The sequence below is a fragment of the Achroia grisella genome, unplaced genomic scaffold (assembly GCF_030625045.1).
Source record: "Achroia grisella isolate CSIRO2021 unplaced genomic scaffold, CSIRO_AGI_Agris_v1 utg2727, whole genome shotgun sequence".
In the NCBI taxonomy this organism is placed as follows: domain Eukaryota; kingdom Metazoa; phylum Arthropoda; class Insecta; order Lepidoptera; family Pyralidae; genus Achroia; species Achroia grisella.
Window position 1 is genome coordinate 341,705 of NW_026712762.1, and position 19,659 is coordinate 361,363.

The 19,659-nt window shown below is 33.6% G+C and overlaps 2 protein-coding genes across 4 annotated transcripts; one reads left to right on the forward strand and one right to left on the reverse strand.

The window, feature by feature from the left end:
• Positions 1-1,757: 1,757 nt before the first annotated feature.
• Positions 1,758-5,211, reverse strand: LOC131843050 (protein-S-isoprenylcysteine O-methyltransferase). Its single transcript, XM_059191645.1, has 5 exons — positions 4,843-5,211; positions 4,431-4,689; positions 3,625-3,734; positions 3,189-3,296; positions 1,758-2,080 (listed from the first exon to the last, which is right to left on the reverse strand). The coding sequence occupies exons 1-5, from the start codon at positions 5,032-5,034 to the stop codon at positions 1,862-1,864; spliced, it is 888 nt and encodes a 295-aa protein (XP_059047628.1). The 5' UTR covers positions 5,035-5,211; the 3' UTR covers positions 1,758-1,861.
• Positions 5,212-5,648: 437 nt separating this feature from the next.
• On the forward strand, positions 5,649-17,649 carry LOC131843048 (uncharacterized). Of its 3 annotated transcripts, XM_059191643.1 has the most exons (6): positions 5,649-6,151; positions 8,299-10,338; positions 10,776-10,964; positions 13,137-13,282; positions 15,203-15,291; positions 16,862-17,649. In XM_059191643.1, exons 1-6 carry the CDS (start codon positions 6,059-6,061, stop codon positions 16,939-16,941), a joined length of 2,637 nt encoding a protein of 878 aa, XP_059047626.1. In that variant the 5' UTR covers positions 5,649-6,058; the 3' UTR covers positions 16,942-17,649. The 3 variants fall into 3 exon arrangements, with proteins under 3 accessions (XP_059047626.1, XP_059047624.1, XP_059047625.1); XM_059191641.1 differs by lacking the exon at positions 10,776-10,964; XM_059191642.1 differs by lacking the exons at positions 10,776-10,964; positions 15,203-15,291.
• The last annotated feature ends 2,010 nt before the right edge of the window (positions 17,650-19,659 follow it).

Sequence of the window (19,659 nt, forward strand, 5' to 3'; positions counted from 1 at the left end):
TATACTGAACAGGATGGTAGGGAAAAAATTAAAATTATAATGTAAAAACTTTGACGTTCATAAGCGGCTAATGTCCTACATGAATAAATGATTTTCCAATTTGAATTTGAATTATTGTTGATTTTTCTGCTTAGCTTGGGAATATATAATAAACTCAGTAAAAACAAAAAATAAAGAGACTTTATTTATTTATATACAATTAAGCATGTACAGTTTTACAAGTATATATTTAGTTACTTAACAGTTTAGAAATTTAAATATAAAAGTAAACAATTTACAATTATAATACTTTGTACATACAAGATATATTGAAAAATACATTATTAATTATTAAAAAACCACAACATCTAGATTATATTTTAATATTTAAACTACTATTATTATTTATTTATCTAAGGATGTAAACGTTATTTTTAATTAGAGAGAATTATTGCTACCACCAATGTATGGCGATTTAACACACTGACTCGCCTTCTAACAGCGCGGGTTCGATCTCGGCACCATACAAACATTTTTATTCATGAGTATGACTGTTTGTACTGATATGGGCGTTTTCTATGTACATTATGGAATTAATAACACAAATATATTTGCGTCTAACCGTTGCCTAGCAGTACCTACAGTACACGCTGTTTAGTTTGCAACTGGATGGCGCTGTGTTACATGTAGATAAATAGATAGAAAAAATTTTTGTATATATAGTTATTTAATGTGTTACTCTTATTAGCTCTGCCCGCGGTTTCCCGCGGTTTCATCGCATGAAATTTATAGCCTATGTATCTGATGTACAAACTATTATATTACTGTAAAGTTTCATCAAAACCCGTTCAATAGTTTTGCGTGAAAGAGTGTAACAGCGTACTTTCTACACGTGCGACCTTCAGTCCTCGCAACTTCCTACAACTCTATTCTGATGTAGCAGCATAATTTCCTCACGTGCCACGTGAGGAAATTATGCTGCTACATCAGAATAAAAAACATCTAACCATCTATTCGTACTTTCAAACGTTTATAATGTGATATTAAGTATATTATTTTATTAGATTAAAGTACTTAAATATTAGCCTAGTCTACCGAGGTAGAGTTTAAAAAGTATAAAGTAAGTTAATAAATATATTAATAACATTATCACGAACTGTTACCCGCAGTTCTACACGAGTTGTGTAGTAGAAGTTGAAGTAGAAATAATGAAATATACCCAAATATTTACATCAAATAGACATATTTAAAACATTTTAGTTACATATCAGAATGTAATATATTGAAACTTGAATGATTAACAAAAAAATACGGCCGGCCGACGTGACGGCCTCGGTGGTCTAGCGGTTTAGCACACAGCTTTATTTCCGATGGTCGCTGGTTCGATTCCTCGCACGGCACAAACATGAGTATGAGTGTTTGTATCGGTCTGGGTGTTTTCTATGTATAATATGTATTTACGAAAATAAAAAATATCTATATATACGTATCAGTTATCTAGTACCCAAAATACAGGCTTTAGTTAGCTTAAGTTTGTCTAGATGGCGCTGTGTGAAGTGTCCTGAGATTATTTTTATTATTATTAAAAATTGGGAGGCGGGATGTGGGGAACAAATCCAATAATTAAAATAATTTACGGACTTTTAAGTGAACGTGTACAATATAATTGATAAATTGAGCATAATTGCAACATAAGGAAAACATTAAGATTATTATACTAACTGACTCGGCTGACCTCATACCCGACAGAGCAGAGCCACCTACCGGTCCATTTGTATTTTCAAGCCATCCAAGAGTCCATTAAAATATACACAAAATTTCCTCCCAATCGGACCAGCCGTTTAGGAGTTAAGTAACAAACGTACAGAACATCTTCCAGTCTTCAGTAACTCCAATGATCGTCTCTCACTCGCTGGCTGGTATTCTCCGGCACATACCCTGATATCATCGGCAGACCAGTGCCCACCTTCTTCTGGTAGTCCACATATTGTGTTCCGAAGAAAGAGAGTAATGTCAGCTCCTCAGCGTAGACACGCTCGCGGAAGAATGTCCAGGACGCTAGTGTGTAGATGATGACGCATATGGGGTTCAGTAGGATGATCTGAAAACAGATATGACCACTAAATTAATAATAATCTAATACAGGGCTTCCGAAACTGTGCGCCGCGACGCATCATGGCGTCGCGGCGTTGTCTCAGAGGCGTCAGCCCTACTTTCATAAAGAGTATGCTCTGAAAAGCAAGCACACCCTTCACATTAACCACCCAGTTACATGTTTAGATTTCGTTCTCTTGTAGTAATAAGAAAAAAGACTAGGTAAATGGAGAAAATATATTAATATAGACTACTGACAATTAGGAATAGAAAAAAGGATATTGAAGTATCAAAAAACAAGAATGTAATATAAAAGAACTATAAATTCAAATACTAATTTAGAATATAAAATACATATCTGATGCGTATTTTTGGGGCTGCGTTGAGGGGTGTCGCAAAAAAATAGCAGTCTCAAGGGCGTCTTAATACGAATAAGTTTGGGAAGCACTGTGTCGTGTTTATACTCCTCCAATATGGCTTGACCGATCTTGATGAAATTTTATATGTATATTCAGTAGGTCTGAGAATAGCTTTATAACAAATTTTTATACTCCTGATTGTTCAGGGTGGCTCATCACAATTTTTTTTTTAATTTCGACAGTTTTAATGATTTTATTATATATATATATATACATACAGCCTTAAATTTACATCCTTCAACCACTAACTCCTACTTTTTAACAGCGATTTAAATTTATATGGTAAAACAACATTTGCGGGGTCAGCTAATCTTATATATTCTCGTGTCACAGTTTTCGTTCCCATACTCCTCCGTGACAGCTTAACCAAATCTCATGACATTTTGTGAGCGTATTATATTTAGAATGGCAAATCTATTTTTCATTAACGGGTAGTCACCCTTAATTTTTTTTTTTTTTTATATTTTAAGGCAAAACAACGTTTGCCGGCACAGCTAGTAATATAATAATAATGTCAACACAATTCACACAGTGTCATCTAGACGGATAGGGGGCCGCGGAGGTCTATGGAGCTGCCGAAGGCCTTTCGCCTGATGGTTACGACTTTAGTCTGAGGGCACCGTTAGGGGCTCAGGCCGTCGTAATTTTGATCCCCGTTCGTATTTGACGGGGGATGCTTCTGGGGCAGGTACATACCTGTGTGCCAATGGACCAGTAGAACCATCCTACATAGCTCGGGTGCCGGCAGAGGGCGTACACGCCGTGAGTGATCAGCTGGTGGTCCGGACGTTTTACAAACTGCACCTGCAGTTACACACATAGAATAGAAATATTCTTTATTCAAATAAACTCAATACAAGCACTTTTGAACAGTCACATTTTTTTATTTTACCACTCTTTCCGAACGCAGACTCATCACAAGGAGAAAGAGCAAGAAATTTGTGTGTTGCTCTTTTGAATAGATCGTTATTTAAAATTATGGTTACACAATAACAATTAAGAAGCATGTGATAATCAATATAGAAAGGGTTACACACTCATTCCTAGTGCAATCAGATAATATTGTCAGCGCTATGAATTTTAAGTTTTTTTCATAAAAACATTATTATTAAATATTATAATTAGTACTAACAGTGTGGTTAAAATTGGTCTTTGCAGTGAACATTGCACCCTTCCTGAGAAGTTCACCACCTATGCACATGATCACACCAATGCTGGACAGCCAGAAGTAAGTCTTCATATCTGAAAACGAGAGCATTTCATCAGACTTATATTATTACTCTAAACTTACTTTGTAGAAAGAGAAGATTAGTTAATAATCATAAAAAACATGTACAACAGTAATTTTTTTAAAAATACAAGCAGAGTATCTTGTCATTTCTTCTCATCTCGAAATTATTCCGAACTGACGGAAGATTTGACATATCATAAATCTGTAATAGACCTACATGAATAAAGATATTTTGAATTTGAAAATTTGAATTAAAAATATCCATGGACAATTCACACAGCGTCATCTAGTCCCAACCTAAGTAGAGCTTGTGTTATAGGTACTCGACAACTAACAGTTATACTGAGATACATTTTTTGTCAATACATACATAATATTGTCGGTTAAATAGAAAAATGGCAGCATTCAAAATGTAAATTTTATTTTTTAAGACAAGCATTTAAAGTTTATAAATTTATTTAAATTATTTTTGGCCTATGTCTGAGGACAAGCTAACGAAGCAGGCAGTGAAATAGCAATAAACAAAAACAAAATTAATCACTATCAGGCAATAAATAAATCTCAAAAAGAGGTTAAGTTTATGAGGTTGTAAGGGGTAATCTCTGGATTTACTAAATCAATTTTGAAAATTCTTTTAGTGTTGTTATTTTTACAATATGACTTTTAACAATGTCCATAATTATTTTCCGATTATAAAACTTACTAACCTGGATAAAAGTAAAACTCTACAGCCCACTCTATCCAACTGGAGACAGCGGCGACCCCATACTGTATGCTGTGGTTCAGTATGAAAGAGTCTATTGATAGGGTTTGAGGATTAGTGAGGGCCACTCCCACAAACTCCGTAAAATGAAAGGTGGACAATACCATGCTGTAGAGACCAAACACTCGCCAGCCATCTTCAAATGTGGCGAGATACAGACCAGTCGCAAATGCACAACCCAGGAATGCTGATCTCACTAATACCTGGAAAAAATCACAAATAAATAGTAGAATGGATCATAGTTAATTTGGGACAATGTAAAATAATATTCTATGTTAAAGTTACTTTAAAATTAAGTAATAAATGGTATATATTAGTATATTTATCTAACATATTAAGTAATTGAATGAACCAACCTCATATGAAAATCCTTTATAACAATATCTCAATATGAAGTTGAACAAACAGAAATACAGTGCAGGACCCCAGTACGTAAGGGCCCAAAGCTCCGTTGCGTATCCTAGCACACTTCCGGAGAAAAAAGATACAGTAAATACGAAAGCTGAAAAGAAAAAGCACAGCAAGGCCTGCCGCCCGGCGGGACACATGTTTTTTAATATATGTCTATTATAACCATATATAGAGCAATGTCATATATTGAAAGAACTTTGTATTGTAATTGTAAATATGTTTAAAATTTACATTTTCCTCTATCAAAACACACATTTGGAATTAAAAAGAAAATAAGGAAATAAAAATTGAAATCAAATGGACTTAATTTTTGATTTGACAGTGACAGCTAAACATTGACAGTAGCAGATTTCTAAGATACTACAGATAAAAAAAACATCTGGGTAGTTTTTATTTAATTTTATAGACATTTGCTTTAGTTATTGTTCGCAAACAAAGACATATCTACTCTTATGGTAAAATAAATATACAGAAGCGTTATAAGTTTGTGCTTCTAATAGTTTGTAACCTTGGCTACATAGTCATAATATACTTTATGCATATAACTGTCATATAACATCTGCAGTCAGTGTGTTTTCTTTGTCATATAATATTTTCTTTATAGTTATTCGTTGAATACAAAAACAACGGAGTAGGCTATTGGCTAAATATTACTTCTTCAAAATGATTGGTGATTTAATAATGTGAAGTATTTGCGCTTCAGCTATTATTTCTTTATTTAAGAGAACAAATTCTAGTTGTTTGAAATTCATGTTATCTTTTTACTGTCCGTCATGCGTTGTTCCTCAATAAACAAAACAAAAGTTTTGAATAAACATACTTTTGCTCCTCAATAAGATAGTAACGTTAAAAATAATATTCAGAAAAATGTTATTAACGATGTTTGCCTAGAAACCGGTTGTAATTTTTATTACCTGACGTAATCAGTCCGTGACACCATCGGCTTTAATAAAATGCAGGCTGCTTTCAACGAGATTAATTTCCCTTTTGAATAAGGTTGAAAATAAGCTGCGGACGCTTGTGGGTACTTTCAAAAGTGCTGTGCAATTTCCTATGTAACGGGAGTGAGTGGCAATTAATTAGTGGTAGTTATTGGCTTGAATCGGCGCCTCAGTTCAGCGAGACCGATGCTGATATTGTGATCTATCCTTAATTTTCGAAATGAACGATCCGTGGGACGTGAAATCGGTGCGGCAGGCGGGCCAGTACATGTCCTGTATGAAGATTAATGGAGTTCCACTGCTGCCGCCCGTTGTAAGTGGAAATAAACTGTGATTGAACTAATTATATTGGCCTCTAACTTATAAGAATAACTGTAATATAACTACTAAAGTTCTAGACATATTCAGTGCTCTAATGATTAAAGAAAAAAATATATTTCTAGAAATACAAGTAATCTGTATTTCAATAAATTTAATATACTTACACACTTTTTAGTCATTTTTGTAATTATACTACTCATTCAGAAATTTATAACTATAGTAAATAAATACAAAATAATAAACTATAGGATTATTTATTTTAATACTCATATCCATCACCAGGCATAAGTTATGCTCTCCATGTTAACAATTTCTGGAACAAATGCATAGATAATTACCAATAAGGCCATTTATAATTTCCTTTTTTTTTTACATGTTCTATAGACAAGATAAAGTATTAGTAAAATATTTATTTTATTATATGTGACCAGCTTCAACTTCACCCTTATTCTCATGACTTTTAGCTTTCTATCCAGTGACATTGTTGCTGGCAGACTTTTGCCTTTCCCTAAAAAGGGAAAAACAGAACCAAAAAAAAAAAAATGTTGCTGGCAGCTTGTCTACCATTCTCTTTATAAATTTATATTTTTTATATGTCACTTTTGACTTCTTCTTGTTACTTTCACTGTTCGCCATGAACCTTTTTGGGAAAAATACACATTTTTTTTCTAGTATTTGATTTTTAATTAAAATAGTACTTGTGTTCCCGCTCCAGCCACAGACATAATATTGCATATATCATTGTGTAGGAAATACTTGTTAAAACTTAGAATTTCTTAAGATGCAATTTACCAATGAATTTACCAGTTGCAATCAATACACTTAGACATTTAGTCAAGCTTTATTTTATTAGGTATGTTGGACTCCAGTCTCCGCAATTAGCCTCTCATTCGGGCCATTGTGCGTGCTTTTATTAGGTATCAAAGACTTATTTTTTAATTTTAAATATTTAATACATATCATATTAAATAATATGATTTTAGAAATAAGGACCTTACCAGCATATTAAAATTTCTCACTATAACATTATTACAAAAGCTGGGAAAAAATGTAAAAAGAGATGCAGAGGAATTAATACTATAATTTTTATTTACTTATATAAAGGCAATTTGATATTGAATAAAAAAAATGTAATCTCGACTAAATTTTAATTGTAAAAACTTGATTCTACCATATCACTATTTATTTGGAACTAAAAACCTGCAACACTGGAAAAGTCATTTTACTGACTGGAATGAATAATCTTACTTTAGGTCTTAATTAAAAGGAATAAAGATAAAATAGATAAGATAAACCTTTAGCGCATCATCTCTGTTCAGTAAAAGATATTTGGTGCCATAATTAAACAAATAGTTTCTAATTTGCTTATTATTATAAATTAAACCAGTCTCTATTTAATCACATGTTTACTATAGTATAGCCAAAACAGTAGTGCATTTCAGTTTATGTTCTATACACTCTTAGCCTAAAAAAAGACATATTTAGGTAATTTAATATTTAATCTATTAGTGCATTTCAGTATGTCTAGCCAAAATATATTTAGGTTTTACCATTGATAAGAAAAAAACAAGTCTTTATGAATACTTAATATCTACATAAACAATTAAAGTCGGGATATTAAATATTAAATTCTTATGAGTTTCATATGATTTTATTTAAGTTAATAACATTCTTGAAATAGTAAAGACTCTAAAAGTTCAAGTCAAGTTATAAAGTTTATATGATAATAGTGCAGTCCATTCTTTAATTTGGTTGTTAAAACATACAAATAGTCAATATCTGCATAAGCTATTGCCATAATTTAATCCTATACTATTTTTTAATATCTGAATCTACCAAGTAGGTTTTGGTACCAAATATACAGAGAGTGTCCTCCAATGAGCACTGAATATGGTTTACATATATTCACATATGATTTATTCCATATTTATACATTTGCAGACTAACAGAAGCAATAATAAATAATATGTACAAATTATTATTATTAATAGAAGAAATCCTAATTATCCTTGCCTTCAGAATATTTACCACAGTGAAAAAAATTAGATTAAATCTCCATTTAAAGGTGATATTTGTAATTTCCTTGTAAGTATGTATTTTCTATAATTTATCTTATATTAAAATCTTTTTTTATTGCAGTTATCAAAAGAATGCAGGAAAGAGATGCAATATTATAAACTGCTTGCAAAAGAAGTTGAAAAGCGCATATCTGTGCTCAAACCATATGTAAATGATAGTGATTCAGATTCCAGTGATGATAGAACTGATGCCCCTGAAATTCCAGAGTGTGAGCAGAGCTATGATTTGCCGCAAGATGAGATCCAAGCAGTTTATGATGTTAACTTAGGAAAAATAAAAGAAACACCATGTGATAAATATTCAGAGCAATCTATTGTAGATACTCGTAAATCTCTTCCAATAGTCAATGAATATAATAATAAAATTTCTGATATTGCATCTTCAAAGTCACCTGAAAGTCAGTCTTTTAATTCAATTCCTGAACATATTATTGCTGACCTAAGTCTAAACATTAGTGAAACTAGTAAGAATGGTCTAGATAAAGTAACGAAAACACCACAAAAGGAAACACTAATGGATGTACCCGAAAGAGACTACAATTTCCCTAAGAAACAAATACAAAAAGAATTGATAACTGATGTAGACACTCTGCAAGATAAACGAATACAAAATATTGTAGATTTTAGTTTCTCTATTGATAAGGCTGTTTTGTCAGATCCATGTCCAAATTACCCTTTAAATCAAGATGGGCCATCGTCATTGAGTTCTAAGAGCTTCACAGGGTCTCTGAATGACTTACATACTGACAGCATGAAGGATTCCCAAAAAGCACCAAACTTAGTACGACAAAGGTCATACACATTGCTAAAGCCCAGTCCACAATTACTGGCTCATCTAGAAGTGCAGTCACTTAACACAGGTGTTGAAATGAGTTGCATATCAATGAGCGAGTCCTTATCAAACCTTAGCTCTCCAAGTAAAAAGAGGAGAAGCTGGGACCTTGAGTCTGCTAAAGTAAAATGGTCATCAATGGCTGTAGAATTGAATAAGAAAAATGTAGCCAATTTATCGAAAGTCAATGGACTTAACAAAAGTCCAGTGAATAGGACTATAAATAAGAAAGTACCTCAAGCTTCTCCACCACGTCCTAAATCTCTAACCCAAGACAAACCACGACGCAACAGTGTAGCAACCAGATCATTGCCTAAGTCAGAACCTGTCCAGAAGGGAATTAAGAGATCTCAGAGTCCTGTTAGAAATGCGTCTGCCAATCACACCCCTGCTAAAGAACCCCCCGCACCTAAATCTACCGTGCAAAAGAAAGAGAATATTCCTCCAAAACCTTTGATCTCTGAGTCAGAAGATCCGGCTACGCGGGTCAAAGAACTATACGAAAAGATACAAAAACAACAACTAATCCAGATGGCGAGTCTCGTGGAGAAGCAAAAGAGAGAACAAATGCTTCTTCAGCAGGTATTTGAGGAACAAAACAACTTGCTTTATAAGCAATTGAAAACTATTTGCCCTAAATCACCTATCGAAGTAAAAGAAGCCTGGAATGACAAAAGTGCTGTCGTCATTGACCGCGGTCCCGTGAGCTTAAGTCAATTGATCAACACGAAATCTCCAGAGCAGAGTGTGTACGATAGTCCAGTATCTTCTACTCTAACAGAGACCAATAACTATATCAGTCACTGTGACGACGTATTGAAACTGAGTAGAGACATAACTAGTAGTATTAAAAGTCAGCAAGTACAGTCGCGCACTCAGAATGGTAGTCAGTCTTCGAGGCCTCAAACTGATGGCAGCAGAACTAGAACTCACTCACCATCCTCCAGGACATCGCGAAAACTAATTTACGACACGAGCGCGTCCTCTGATCGCGAATATGACGCGATTCTAACAGACCGAACGAACGATACCTTAGCTGATCTGAACGTCACTTTTCCTACTGACTGTACCGATGACAGTAATTCATGTAATGGAATGGTAATCAACCATCTCTGCGGCGCAGAGTTGGCGATGGTTCATAAGAGTCCTGTCCCTACGAGTGTAAATTGCAGGTCGTCAGACACTGCAATGAGCTGCGTGGAGGACACTATCCAAAATATGGGTCGACGGTCCAAACCTGTGAAAGATTTTCAACCAACACCTCAACAGGTATTTCTACTTTAATTTGGTTTACTTTATAGTACTAACCTGATGTTTTTTTTTTATCAAATGTTATCATAACCTACTTTAATAAGTATGATGTCATATTTATTTGTCCTATGTCTATATTCTTTAACTATATTAGGTATTATTTAATTCTTAGATACAGCTTCATGGGATTCTTAAATATATGATGTTTCCTTATATTCTTAAATATTTCCTTTTACACTATGCTTTGCAACTTTCTTGTACTGTCTTCCTTGTTCTAATTACAGTGCTGTCCTTTCTTCATGTATCCAAATACTAATATTTTATCACCCTTTCCCAACTGCATTGTTACTTCCAAATGCAGTGAAAATTGTCTGTGATTGTCAATAAACAGTGCACGATCTTTTGTCTATGTCTCTTCAAGCTTCCACAATTTTATGTACAATCCAAAATTATAGCGCGCCGCGGCCACTACTATTGTGGCTTACGCTAAGGGGTATTTGGTACGGCGCCTGATGCGAACGGAGCGTGTGCAATCAACGGTGCAGACTATACGCGACGCGCTGGTCTGCGCGCTGCAGCTCCATCAGGACAGGGAGGGCATCAGGGGCGCCGATGTAGACCTCCACAGGCGGCTTATCCAGCAGGTGACTGGGAGCTTCGCGGTTATCATTGCACGATCTTAATCTCTCTATATTTGTATCTTTCCTTATAACATGTACCTAACAGCTTGATTAACTTATTTTAATGCTATAATATTAAATATGTTTTATGTCTTTATTTTATTTTTCAACACACTTGCTCGTAAATTGGATCTTATTTCACCAGTTTTCCATGTGTATGAGTCTGCTGTGCTGTGACCCACACAATCTGGATGCTATGATGTGTAAATGATAAGTCCGGGATGCTTTCCAACTTGATATATTGAGTACACGATGATTGAATGGACTGATGCTTGCTTGTATTTGGTGTACTGAAGGGAAAATGGAATCCGTGGGCGTTATATGGACCCGGAGCGGTATAAAATGCTGACACAATATATAAAGCATATCATAAAACACGCGTGCGTTATAAACGCAAATAGTGAAGTTGTATTCCATAACCGCAATATTTGCTTTTTTTTATCAAATTTCGAACTGCCGCGTGACCTCAACCAATAGGCAGTTAACAGTTTTAAAAAAAGTAAAACGGCGGGAAAGCTGCAGCGTGCATTACAGTTTTATGGTTGAGTTTAAAATCAAGTGTGTTGAAAAATGTCGTACGATGTACGTGCGTAATTAATGCTCAATTTACACTCAGCCTGAGTGGGCAGGGAAGTGAGCTGCGCGAGAGTGTAAACACGAATGGGAACACTTCCCATGCCATCGGCGTTGCCACTCGCGCTGCTCGGCGCTCCCTCGATTGTCGGTTTTTCGTGCGCTAGACAAAGGACTGGCAGCGCGAGTGGCTGCGTGTTTTTACATTCAACCCTCTCGCTCAGTTGTCGCCCGGCAATATTTCCGGCAGCGCGAGTGGCACGGGAAGTGGCTGAATGTAAACACACTCGGCTCCATTACGCCATCACAGTTTTATGGTTGAGTTTAAAATCAAGTGTGAAAAACGTCGTAAGATGTACGTGCGTTAAATACGCTAATACAAACTCGGATCTATTATGCTCTCGCTTTCTTTCCTTATAACCTATAACGCACTTATATCGTAATATACTATTACAGTATTGTTCAAATAATGTCGTTGTTCTCATTATTTTCCTTGACCAATATCTCTAGGTCAGCATAACAAGGTACTTCAGTAATAGATTCAATAGCAAAATTTAATAACTGCATGCATCCGTTGAATAAATTTGCATGTGTGTAATTTATTCCAGTTCTCGTATAAATTGCATGAACTAATGTTTTATATTATATACGTATGTTGGTTAATACTAGCTGTTGTGACTTACTGTTTTTTTTTTTAAAGATATGATTCTCGTCTTGAAGTTTCAATGATTCACGTGAAATTTCACTAAGACTTCCACACACTACAAACTAGCAATAGAATATTCTTTATTCAAATAAATTTAAATTTAAGCACTTATGTATAGTCATACTTATTTTTTAATCTACCGCTCATTTGGAAAGCTGTCTCATCACAAGAAGAACGAGCAAGCAACTTGCGTGTAGCTCTTTTAAATAATTATTGTAACTTTACATTTTTAAGTTGGTATCTGTGAATACAAACTACCAATTAACACTAAAATAATAAAAAGTAAAGCGTTAAAGTAATAAGACAAGTTAGCCATGTCAGCGAGAATTTTTTTTTAAATTTTAGGATTACATCTAAAATACATTGGGCGTCATCATAACATATTTTTTTTTCTTTTTCAAAGGCTTGATATGTTGATGTATTTGCCAAAATCGGAGTTCAGGAAAATATGATTTAACAAAGATATAAGTACAGAAAAAATCTGTAAAATGTACTGATGGTTACTCAAATTTAAAATATCTTTATTCATGTAGGTCTATTACAGAATCTTATGATATGTCAAATCTACCGTCAGTTCGGAATGATTTCGAGATGAGAAGAACTGACAAGAAACTCAGCTCGTATTCTTTTCAAATAAATGTTGTACATGTTTACAACAATACAGATCCATTTAAATTCAAATTCAAATTACTGCTATTACGCTAATTGTTTTTTTTTTCTTTTACAAAGATATGGCACGTTGATGCATTTGCCAAAATCAAAGTTTAGGAATATATAGGATTGAATAAAGATATAAGTATAGAAAAATATTGAATTTTAAGATATATATTGTTTGAATCCATCGTGACACATTTCAGATCACGGCAGCGTGCTACTCCCTGCACGAGACGTTTGTAACGAGCACGTCGGCGGAGCGATGCGCGGTGATCGCAGGCGATCGCACGCGTCGGCGGTCGGTCGCTGCGCGGAACACGCCACCGGTTCACAGGCACCACCGACAGCCGTGAGTCAAATACATTTTTTTTAATAATGCTTTATTCATGACCATGGATACAAGTCCTTCAGTCGAATACATTTTTATAATGAATTGAATACATAACATAAAAATTAAAACATAAGGAATAAACTATTATATGAGCTTAGACAGTCAAATACATATATTACAGTGTTACCAACAATCTTTTGACTAAGTAAGCCCTTTATGAGATAGGTTTAACTTTATCTATTCCATAGGATACAGCAGTTTACTTGCAGGTTTAGTCTAGATATAGATATCAAAAGAACTTACTGGAAGGTTTACTTTGAAGTCTAATCTAGATAGAGATTCAAACTTTGTAAATGTCTTATGAAATGTAAATGTGATTAAACTGTGTAAAAACTCAATTAGATTTTTAATTGAACATGAAATATGGAATTTATAAGTTGATATTAATAATATTTTATTTACAAATGTAACACTTCTCGTTACACAATACCATGTTAATAGTGTATATACTGTTTTAAATCTGACGCGGTCATTATTTATACGTATAATTAGGAAAAATCACGAGATCTTACCACGATTTATATTTATTTGCTAAGTTCCCGATATTTCGGCAGTGTTTCAACCACCATGATCACGGGTAAACTGGAACTCAGCATATAAATATAAAACGTGGTAAGATCCCGTGATTTCTACTAATTATACATATGTCAATAGTGATTACAATTGTTTGTATGATAATTATGTCACAATTACAATTATAAAATTATTTTTATTTATTACATTTTATTATTCGAAACAATAAATTAAAAAAAATATATACATACCTATAGAATAAATTAAATCGCTTAGTATTATGTCAAAATTTTACATTGTAATTCAGATATTCAGTCACATTGTAAAAATTATGCTGCTCGATATATGATTTTATTTTGTTCTTAAATTCTATTGATATCAACTCCATTTTTTTATTAGTAATATATATAATAATTTTTGTAGTAATAGTGTTAATTTAATAGTATTTCAAGGTCATTAAATATAAATTAGTTTGTAGAAAATAGAACGGCTGATGTGAAAATGTAGAACAAGTATTAAATATTTATAATTGAAAAGACTCTAATGTTAAAAATAGATATGGCTAATTACTTATAGAAGTAAAATATTATTATGATAATTCATAATGGTTATACACTAATAAATTAGTGATTTTAAAAGTGAGTGCCTTTGTAGAAATGAGTAAATATAAATTACTTGACTTGTTTATTAGGACGTTCGTTTTAAATTAAATAGTGACGAAGAAATCAATGTGTAGGAACTTCTATCTAACCCATTCCTTTCGTTAGTCGTCGTAGTGTCTTGTTTACATCTTTATGTAGATTGTATTCAATCAATGATGATATATTCAAATTCAAATTCAAAATATCTTCATTCATGTAGGTCTATTACAGAATTATGATATGTCAAATCTACTGTCAGTCCGGAATGATTTCGAGATGAGAAGAACTGACAAGAAACTCAGATTATTCTGTTCAAATTAATGTTATACATGTTTACAATAATACAATTTAATTTTTAAATTCAAACTTGGGAGAATAGAGTGACCAGGAAATATGACAGGGAAATTTCAGGGTACGAAGTCATGATACCTTTATCTTTCGGAAGGGCAACCGTGGTGGTGTTGATGTATATAAAGGTTGCCAATTTCCGAAATCTGCTTTAGCAGAACAGATTGTATGTTCGGTCTTCAGTTTGTTTGTCATTAGGTTATATAAACATACTTTGTCTACCGTAGCTGGCTTATTTTGCAAGCAATTTTGACAGTGAGTTATGGCAGTGAAATACAGGATCTGTCAACTACAGTTATCGGATTCCGTCAGGTGGGCCATTTGCCTTGCTTCCAATTCCAGTAACATAAAAAACTAAATAATGTATGTAAAACAGGGACATAATGTCACAAAGCCACAGCGGTGTGTTTACAACGCGTGCAAAGCGCCCCGCGTCGGGCTCGCTCATGACTCAATCCAATTATGGTAAATTAATGTTGCCAGCTATGAATATTATTTGCCTAGTTATCGGCATGTGCTTCCGAGCTTTCGTCATAAAAGTGTCAGTTTGCTAACTAATACTGTACATGTTGTAGAAAATTGTATTTTGTTCTGAAATGTAACAAGATCTATGAATAATAATATGGCATCGAAATTTAATTTAAGCAGAAAAGTAGCACAATTCAAATATTTCGTTTTATTCGTTGCTTTCAAAAAAGGCAGCACTGGTAAGGTAGGCTTACCAGTGTTGCCTTGCATTACATATTGTTTTAATAATCAGTTCGATTTTATTTGTATTTATAATAAAACACAAATTATTAGTATCATATTAGTATTAAAATTAAAAAAATTACATTATCCCAGACGCTCCCCGGATGCGCTCTAAACTAGGACGAATCCGGGGAACCCGGGACGGATGGTAACCCTAGTTTCTGGCCGAGTTCCCAGGGCCGTAAAAAACTGAATAAAAAAAATGGCCGATATCCCGCCATTTTGTATGGCAACATGGGCAAGCTTGTTTTCCGTTCAATTATGTGGCTGTGCTATAATTAACAATCATCGCATCACAAATTTAACAATTTGATTGTTATTGTCATTGTTGCATGACGATTTAGATGTTTCTTTTTATTTGTAATGTTATGCATATGTTATTAGAAAACTTTTTTTTGTTAGCATGATATATCATTAAATTATATATACTTAAGTACTACGCAAGTAAGAATTGCTTAGTGGTTTACTGTGGCTTCTATATTAGGAAAGAAATTACGACGACCTGAGCCGAGGGTACGACTCCTAGTAGTGCCCTTAGACTAAAGTCGTATCCGTCAGGCGGGAGTTGGCCTTCAGCCGCTCCATAAGTCCTTCCGCGGGTTTGGAGTGCCATCTGCCCTCGCCCCCTATCGTCTGGTGAAACTTTAAAGGCCAGCTGTTTCCAACAGATTAGTTTAAAAAAATTACATGATTCAACCCTGCATATCTTCTTAGTCTACGAGAAATATTTTAGGTACCATTTTTAATACAAAAGTTTAGATTTAATTTAGATTGCTTTTAAAAAAAATCTTTCCCATTTAATCTTTATTTATATTATAAATGCGAAAAGAAGTCTGTCTGTCTATTTGTGTCTCTTTAACGCGAAAATTACAGAACTGATATAAATGAAATTTTGGACACATATAGGCTAGATCCTAAGAAAGGACATAAGCTAGTTTTTAATGCAGAAAATGGGATATAAGGGGTTGAAAGGGTAGCTGAAAGGTTGCATGGAAGTATCGTCATTTTTAAAGCTTGAAACTTATTGTTTAGCTGATTAAATATAAATAAATATGACATTCAAAGTTTCTCTGACTTTCTCTTCTTCTCAAAAAACTTTGAATGTCATATTTATTTAAAAAAACTAAATAAAATGCTACCCAGGGTCACTATTCTACGCACAACTAGTATCTATATGTTTTTTTTTAATTGTGACGTCACGAAGTCTTAATTGCTCGATCATCTCTCCTTAAATTCACGCAGGACGCCGCAAATAGTTAAAGAAACATGTTTGTAATGTGTACAGAAACGTTTAGCGGCGACAAGTGTGGGTCGGCCGCTCGCTCTCGCTATATGCCCAGCCCGCGGCGTCGCCCGTGGCGCTGACAGTCGCCGCCGCCGCCGCACCTACCCTACCCCTGCTTACCACGTTTCTTCGCTCACTGCTGGTACAAATCTGACATTTAAAGGTTTTATTAGGCCGTTGTTATACAGTCGGGTCGGACGTCAGGTTGTCAGAATGCGAGTAATGCTCCAATCCAATTGGCGGATCTCTTAAGGACGTAGAAATCTAGTGAAACTAACCGACTGTATATCAGCAGCCTTACTTATTAATACGCAGTGTTGATAGCGTCATAAATCATAGATATTCAAATATGTATTGGTGTTTTTTTATTTTACAAAGTTGTTTTTTTTTAGTTCAACTGAAATGGTGCATATTTAAGTCACAAGATTAAATTAGTTAACGAATTATGATTATTAAAATTGCTACTACCACTTTAATTATAATTTACACTAATAATATTTTAACACAGGAAGTGTCAAACTAATACTGAATTTGAAAAACGGAGACAGACTTTATACAAAGTCAAAAATAACTGTAATATGCAATAAATATAGTATTACTGCAGTATCTATTTAGACAACACTTTAACCGTCCCACTTACGATGGTCGCCGGTTCAATCCCCGCAAAATATAAACATTTATATTTATGACTATTACATATTTACATAAAAACAACTTTATTTCTGTCAGTTGTAATATCAAGCTCTGTTTTGATGGTGTTGCGTGAATTGTCCAGGGTTACTTATATATACATATATCATACAAAATCACCCCTTAACTGTTAAGTTAGGTTAGATTTTTTCGCGCCAAAAATAAATGTCAATGGCGGGTATTTTAAAAATATAATAAAATAAAAGTGTTAAATTAAGAAGACTAAAAACATGCAGACATGGCTGTATAAGGGCGAGTTCCCTTGGCCTTGGCTTTAAAAAATAGACAGAAATAAAATAAAATTTTTAAAAAGTTATGGCAGTGCTGTACAAACATTCTTTTTTTAAAAACGCGGATTGTCCTCAGATCCATGATGGTTGCCTATTTTAATAATTAGACTGCAATACAATATGATTATTTTTAATATTTAATATTAATCTTTACATAGGTTATTCTGCTACTAGTAGAAATAAATTTAATTGATGGATAATCAGATATATGCAGTTTTATATCAATCAGCAGATTGTGAAATCGTAGATTTTTTTTATATTATCTGTATTTATCATCATCACGATATCATGATGCTATTTTTTTTATCGATAGAATACTTATCAATTTATTAAATTGCTGTTCAATATCAAATTTGTCTGCAAACTAATTTTTATACTACGATGGTACCAAACGAGCATACGGTCCATCTGATGTTAAACGGTTACCATAACCTATGCACGCCTGAGGCGCCAAGGGTGTCACAAGTGTGTTGTTGACACTAAAATACTTGTTTTAACACGTTGACGGCCAACTACGATTTAAATCGTAGTTTAAATGTTTACTTGCTTATAATTAATTAAATATCTCTCATAATTATCTGTTTATGTCTGTAAGTTGTTATCGACATAATATCGGCTCGTTAGCCACAGATCCACGTCTTCACTCCGCGGCGCTTGCGCGGGGAATATCTCCTCTCTTGCGCACCGTGGCCCGTGTACACTCGGCGCGAGACTACAGATAATAAACCGCTAGTGTTTCCACATACACTACAATAACAATGCAGTAGAATTAAAGTTATTAATAATATAATGTGATTAAATCAAATTATCATTTTGGACTGATTGATAACAATTGCCGCAACGTGTTAAGCCTAATTATAGATATAAAAATGACCTGACCTATTAAAATCTTTCGTCACTCTTTGACTAGTTAAAGAGAAAAGGACAAAGCTACTCAACAAATAAAATATATAATGGTTTAAATAGACGTTTGGAATTATAGTTAATAAAGAACTAAATGTACCTATAATTATTTAATAATATTTATTCTACATAATATTTGTAATATATGCTTTAAAATTGCTATTTCATATACTTGAGGCGGTTAAAAATTGCAATTAAAAGTTAAGAGACAAAGGTGAATTGTAGCTGTAAAAATCACTTGCTTCCGAAGCAGAAGTGCCTATTAATTTGTAGAAGCACATAGTATGTAGTAGAGTATATACAGGTGGATTTTTTGTATTGTATATATTTGTATTACTAACTATTACGCTTCTGTATTTAATAATTAAATTGTTAATTTACCCCTTTCTGTATGAAATATTATTGTAATTCAATTATATTGCATTTTTTTATATATCGCCTATTGTCTGCTATATGCTTTAGAGAACAAACCAGGGTTGTATTACAGGTTTGTGGACATTGTATCCATTTCAAGTATCACAACCATAGTGTTATACATATGCTAACACTTCTAGTCACTTCGTAATCTTATATCTGTCTATAATTTTAAAAAACAATGGATTTTCTTATAATTATGTACTGGACTTTTTTATACAAGATTAGTTGTATGTTCATAAAACTGTACACAGTTGACCAAGAAGAAAAATTGATAATTGTACACATTATACAAAGAATTTTAATCGAAGTATCGGGAGCTCATAAATAAGAGATATATTATTTACTAACTTTTACCCGCGGTTTCGCTCGCATAACTTCATTACCGGCTGAATGGCGCTGAAGTAACATAATGTTGAATATTTTATTTTTTATAAAATATATTTGTATTCTTTAAATAAAAAGTATCCTATGTTCATTCTATTACCTCCAAGTACATGT

What these genes read in the sequence shown, in the direction of transcription:
- LOC131843050 (XM_059191645.1), bottom strand. Translation starts at nt 5,034, where the DNA reads ATGTGTCCCGCCGGGCGGCAGGCCTTGCTGTGCTTTTTCTTTTCAGCT. An exon ending in AGAGTTTTACTTTTATCCAG is followed by an intron (nt 3,735 to 4,430) that starts GTTAGTAAGTTT and finishes TCTCGTTTTCAG; the next exon opens with ATATGAAGACTTACTTCTGG. An exon ending in ACTGGTCCATTGGCACACAG is followed by an intron (nt 2,081 to 3,188) that starts GTATGTACCTGC and finishes ATCTGTTTTCAG; the next exon opens with ATCATCCTACTGAACCCCAT.
- LOC131843048 (XM_059191643.1), top strand. Translation starts at nt 6,059, where the DNA reads ATGAACGATCCGTGGGACGTGAAATCGGTGCGGCAGGCGGGCCAGTAC. An exon ending in TTCCACTGCTGCCGCCCGTT is followed by an intron (nt 6,152 to 8,298) that starts GTAAGTGGAAAT and finishes TTTTTATTGCAG; the next exon opens with TTATCAAAAGAATGCAGGAA. An exon ending in ACAGGCGGCTTATCCAGCAG is followed by an intron (nt 10,965 to 13,136) that starts GTGACTGGGAGC and finishes GACACATTTCAG; the next exon opens with ATCACGGCAGCGTGCTACTC.